General features: G+C 37.4%; 1 protein-coding gene across 1 annotated transcript; it reads right to left on the bottom strand.

The window, feature by feature from the left end:
* Positions 1 to 380: 380 nt before the first annotated feature.
* On the bottom strand, positions 381 to 4,552 carry LOC21384828 (receptor protein kinase TMK1). The gene is made up of 3 exons (XM_010094252.2): positions 1,914 to 4,552; positions 1,051 to 1,567; positions 381 to 695 (listed from the first exon to the last, which is right to left on the bottom strand). The coding sequence occupies exons 1-2, from the start codon at positions 4,315 to 4,317 to the stop codon at positions 1,065 to 1,067; spliced, it is 2,907 nt and encodes a 968-aa protein (XP_010092554.2). The 5' UTR covers positions 4,318 to 4,552; the 3' UTR covers positions 381 to 695; positions 1,051 to 1,064.
* Between the last annotated feature and the right edge of the window lie 1,793 nt (positions 4,553 to 6,345).

The following is a 6,345-nucleotide window of genomic DNA, read 5'->3' on the forward strand; positions in this document are numbered from 1 at the left end:
ACGTTAATTCACTAGTAATTAGTGTTCTAAAAGTTAAAGCAGACACGTGGCAGGAGGAGAAGTTAGCTGCCATCCAATAATCTCTCTGTTTGCGTCCAACTATTGGCCCCGTTCATTTCACCGATTCGAGTTTTGTTACAGTAAAAAGCTCTAAAAAATAATTACATCTAACTTTTTTGCTACAGTAAAAAATTATCATATAAAATTACATCTTAACTCGAATTAAAAACTCGAATCAGTGAACTAAACAGGCCTTAACTTTTGTTAATACTAACTGATACGTACAATTTTAATGAGGTGTCAACATTTAATTGAAAAGATAAAAAAGAAAGAAACAAAAATGAAACAACACATTTGAATTCATAACAAATTGGCTCATGAAAATCGAGAACCAATTACGTGCGTTTTAAGGCACCACTGGTGACGCTTATACGCGGTTAATATTGAATTTTATACTATGAGACATCTCAATATCAATTATCTATAATGCAACATATAACCAAATTAAGAGATCACTCCACATCATTGGAGAACAATGAATTTATAACAAAGTAGAGCTAAAACTTCTCTATCTCCAATGGTACCTTCAAAACAGTTCTCAAAAATCGACTGAGAAAATTATATAATAAAATCACCAAAATGCCACCTTGAGCATTAGAAACTGTATGCAGCAGCTGATGTTCACCATCACATCCCTGAAAAGCACAAAATGCACCTTATTATGAACAAGAAGAAATTCATAAATTTCCAAAAATGAGTCGTTAAATGCCTGCTGAGCATTTGACGACAGTTTTCTTAAACCGTCATAAAAAGAATTTTTCGTGACTGTTTTTAACTATTACTGAATCCTATTTTTACACTAGTGTATTGGTCTGTTTAGTTTGCTTATTTGAATTTTTAATTCGAGTTGAGATGTGACTTTATGTGAGAGCTTTTTACTGTAGCTAAAAAGTTAAATGTGATTGTTTTTAAGAGCTTTTTACTGTAGTAAAACTCGAATTCTAAACTCGAATTAGTGAAGTGAACGGAGCCTAAAACTTTATTGATTACCATTGCTTCGATACTCATCGAGCATCAGTGGAAGTCAGCAACTCTGCAAATCCCATAGGCCTGGCCGGAATGCTTCCCTTGCTGTCATTGATATTGCTGCTGAAGCTAGCCCCAGTGCTATCAGTTTCTTGCCAAGCCTTTAACAGCTGAGGAAGTGGCAGCCTGTAATCAATACCAGATATGCTATCTAGTTCATCATCAACCGGTTTCCATTTCTCAACCAGTAGGACCAACACATTCACGACGTGGCCCATGTCAGGCCGGTGGTGCGGCTCCCTTGCAGTGCAATGTCCAGCCAGTTCCGCTATCGTAGAAATGCTTTCTTCGTCCGCGTCAAGAGTCGAATCGACCGCAGCCATGAGCCTTTGTTTGCTAGATTTTATTTGCCAAAACCAATTGGCTAAGTACCGGCTTTCCTCCGAACGTCCTTCGTCCAGCGCCATAAGGCCGGTCAAAAGTTCCATCAGCACTACCCCGAAGCTGAATACATCAGCTTTAGTTGTGATCTTTCCCATCACTGAAGTCAACAGAAAATTTCATCTTATTATGAGATCAAATCTAGTATAGCAAGCCAAAAAAAAAAAAAAAATCTCTACATAAGCATAAGCTTAAATACTTATGCTAGCAACTTATTTTACTAAGACAAATTCAAGAAAATTCCAGTTTGTACCATAATGACTAAAGATAATGTATGTAGAGTAGTATTCTTTACTTTGAAATTCTAGAGAGGATCAAGATTATGTCAAGAACATTTAAACTCACACCTTTGTATCTTTCTGCATATGATTGATATAAATTGCCCTGTTTGTACTCAAAGCTAAAACAGAATAATAACATAGGATTAGAGAATAAAAATGTCATACCTGCATATTCAGGTGCAAGGTAACCAAATGTCCCAGCGAGCTTAGTTGCAACAGAATTTACGCCGTCGGGAGCGAGTTTAACCAACCCAAAATCCGAAACTTTTGCCCGGAAGTCATCGCCTAGAAGAATGTTAGACGACTTGAGATCGCGGTGTATGAAGGTTTGGCGTGCTAAGCTATGTAGATACTCCATTCCTCTAGCAACATCAAGCGCAATTATGAGTCTATTTGTCCATGAAAGTGGCTTCAAATTCAGACTTTTCCAGTGGAAAAGATGCCTGCTAAGAGCACCTTGAGGCAAATAATCATATATAAGAAGCCTCTCATTGCCCTCAATGGTGTACCCCAAAAGCGAAACCAAATGTCTATGTCTGACCTTGGAAAGAACAGCAATTTCCGCTTCGAATTCATCAAGTGCCTTGCTACTAATCACCCCGCCCTCCATTCTCTTGACAGCGATTTCGGTCCCGTCTTCAAGCTCACCCTTGTAAACAGTTCCAAATCCACCACGGCCAAGCTCATTTTCAGGAGCAAAATCCTTCGTCGCTTTCCGAAGAACTTGAACAGATATAACTAGGTTCCCAGCCTCAATCTGCCGAGAGTCAGTTGCGGTGCTGCTGATGGAACTACTCGCTGTTCGAGTGAATAAGCTCCCTGTGGAGTTGTTCGAAACCGCAATCTTAACCATATTGTCTGGATCAGACGGGTCTCTAGGGTGAATCACAATGGAACTAGGAGCTTCTAAGGCTGCCTTTTTCTTCATACAAAAGAATACAAACACAAAAGTCATGAAAAGAGCCACAACAGAGGCAGAACAAATGCCTGCAACAATTGTGACTTGTTTGGTTCTGTTGGACTGTTTTGGCTGGGATTCCACTTCTGCAGGACTAGAACCATCAGAATTAGTGCTTGGGGACGTCGCACCGTGAGATCTCGGCGCATGTTCTGATGTGTGTTTTGAGGGAGAAGGAGATATTGGACTAGGGAAATCTGGACTTTCACTAGGTACAGCAGGAGGAGTTGTTTTGTTTGCAACAAAAAATGGATTTTCATCTATGATGATCTTCACACTATCGTGAAATCTCGGCAATGGAGGCTCAAGATTGTTTCCAGTTAAATCCAACAGTCTCAAGTTTTCCAACTGAGTAAAATTATCAGGAATGGTTCCATTTATGTTGTTTCCTGAAAGCCTAATTTCAAACAATGAATCTAGCTTTGCAAGTGATGGACTCAGAGTGCCATTCAGACCGCGACCGGGCAAATTGATAACGGAAACCTTGGACTTAAGATTGCAACTCAATCCCATCCATGGCCCGTCGCACGGATCATTTCCCGACCACTCAGAAACAAGCTTTAAAGGGTAATTTACATCATGGAGAAAATCTAAAAGTGCAGTAACTTCTGGTGCACATTGAAGGCCAGGATCAGATTGACAAAAGTAATTGGAAGCATATGTAGCATTACCGGCCTTAAACTCCGGGATTGGACCGACGAGGAAGTTATTGCTCAAGTCTAATCTCTCAAGCTCCATATTTACCAAGCTTTGAGGAACAGGACCAACAAGATTGTTGCCATTGAGGTTGAGTTCCTTGAGAGAGAGAAGTTGTCCAACGTTGTCCGGAATCTTGCCTGTGAACTTGTTTCCATGTAACCAAACTTGGGTCAACACTGTCATTGATGTGATGACATCAATTGAGCCGCTCATCCCTTCACCATCTTGATCATTCAGCCACAAAATCTGCACCAACGACTCCCTTAAACTCGACGGAATCTCACCGGTCAATCTGTTGTAAGACAGTTTAAGAACCGCGAGGGATGGCAATGCGCCTAGGAATTCCGGAACCGGTCCAACCACATTACACTCCACTAAAGAGAGATTCGTCAACTGAAACGATTCCGCCAAGTCCTCGGGAATAGACCACCCGGTGGTCGCGTTGAACGGGTTTCGATCCAACGCCAAGACGCGGACATTGCTGAGACCGGAGAAGAAATCGGACGGAATTGTGTCGAGCTCATTGTTGTCCAAGTAAGCGAATTCCAAGTCGGATAAACCCCGAAAACTAGGCAATTCGCCGTAGAACTTGTTCCCTTGGAGGCCTAAATTTGAGAGCTTTGAGAGCTGGTTAAAGCTCTGAGGAAGAGTTCCTTTGAGTCCCAAATTCTGGACTTGAACCTGTGAAACTCTGTCCCCTGAACAGAACACGTGAGGCCATGAAGGCGGGCCACAAGGGTCATCATCTCCATTTTCTGGCCATTTGAGAAGCTCTGAGTTCTCTAAGCCTTCTCTGAAGTCATTAAGAACTTTGACATCATTGGGGTCAGTGGTACTATAAGACGTTATGAAGAAGAGACACAAAACCAAACAAATACGTAACTTTTTACTCTCCCCATCCTCCATTGCCATCTGTATCAAATATATATATATATATATATATAAAGATTACGTAAAATGTGGAAAAATCAAATGAAGTTGAAAAACAAACATGAATTATGATTTTGAATGGCTTTCATCGTCGAAATGGAATTCAGAAGGGAATAGAGGGGAACAAATGGGACGTGAAATGAGAGTGATCAGACTAAAAAATGCTGAAGAGAATGGAAAGAGGAGGCTTTTTTCATGGGAAATGCAGAGAGGTACAAGTGGGAAAAACAGGGAATTCACAGAAGAGAAAGAAAAAGGGTTGATAAAGATTTTTAGGTTCTACTTTATCCGTTGCTTGAGAAGGAGCCCTCAAACTTGGAGTAGGACTCCACCATGTGACTCTCTCTCTCTCTCTCTCTCTCTCTCTCTCTATATATATATATATATATATCAGAGCTTGCTTTCTTTCCTTTTTGTATCCTGTATCATGTATGTAACTTTCATTAAATTGCTTTTCATATGTTGTTCAGACTATAGCAATGATAAACACAAATGTTGTATATACACTAATATCGCCTTTGAACACTACTACAAATAAATTGTTAAGAAGTTACTAATGAAACATACTAGTCCAAAAACTAAACTTAAAAAAAAAAAAAAAGAAATTGCATGAATATGAAGTGTCTTTTCTTGTATTATTGGATGACAAAATAAGAAGTGCAAGAATTCTATAATAATAGTATATTAAGAGATTTATTTGTAATATAATACGTCTTTAATTGGTCCGGGCGTCAGATTGAATACAATTTATAAGAGTATAATAATTTAATAAAAATTGATAAAAATATGAACAATATTACTAGCCCCGTTTATTTTAATTTTTAATTTTAATTTTATTACAATTAAATTCTTTTTATAAAAAATCACATTTTTAAAAATTTAAATCTCTGAACTAAACGATGTACCGGCGTTTATGGGTGTTTTTCCTTTTTCTTGATAGCAGAGAATTCTCTTGAGGAGTGTGAGTTGAAAGAAAAGTTACAACAGCATGTGTTTTGTGTGGGGCCTACTCAAGGTAAGGAAGAAATGATGAGATTGGCTTTGGGGCCTACTCATTGGAGATAGGATGGAATTCCTTCCGCTGATTAAGGATGGAATTTTCTATTCCCGTGGTCAATTGTCTTCTTGAATTTGATAAATAAAAAATACTTTTTTAACTTTATTTGCCCCCAATGCCATCATTCAGTTATCCCTGGATTCCGTATCCATTTTCATTACCTATTTCTGTTTTTTGACCACTAATCACGATAACCACCAAATAGGGATTTCTTTTTACTCCTTTTGAAATCAATCAATTAAATTAAATTGTCAGTAGTATCAAGCGCAATTACTTACTAAATCCCAATGATTCATATTTAAAAAGAAAAAAAAAGATAGAGAAATAATACCATTTTGGCATTTGCAATAAATATGTTAATTTTGTTTTATTTTTAATACACCATCACTCTTTTTTTTTTTTTTTTTTCCTTAATGTGTCACTTGCCGAATAACCAGATTTAAATAGATTTTTTCGAGTTATGGAGACTGGAATGAGTGTATCTTGTGACATTTTTTTTTTTTTTTTTTTTTTTTGAAGGTGTGTCTTGTGGTATTTCTTGGACCAGAATAGAACAAAAGTGATAAGCTAAAAAAATCAAATACAATTCAATGTATTTAAATGTACTGGATGAAAGGGTCATGTTTTCTAAACATACCTTTATTGGTTGCTAAATTCCTCTAAGTGGTTTTAAAATAATTAAATTCGTCTTCCTTATTGTAATTGGTCTTTTTCTAAATTTGAATGATCAAATTATTATTGAATTCTCCATTCCAATTCTACACTAGTTTTTCCACAAGTGTTGAAATTGGGCATAGCCAAATAAGAAAAAAAAAGAAATTGGCTAAACATCAAAGAAATAAATCTACTTCAATTAGGGTAAGTTAAATCTTATGCGGAAAGATTTCTTGTTTTTTAGAGCTGCAGAAAATGAGGGGGGAAAAAAGAACTAATTAATAATCATAAAGAGATCT

The sequence above is a fragment of the Morus notabilis genome, unplaced genomic scaffold (genome assembly GCF_000414095.1).
Source record: "Morus notabilis unplaced genomic scaffold, ASM41409v2 Scaffold1587, whole genome shotgun sequence".
NCBI lineage: Eukaryota > Viridiplantae > Streptophyta > Magnoliopsida > Rosales > Moraceae > Morus > Morus notabilis.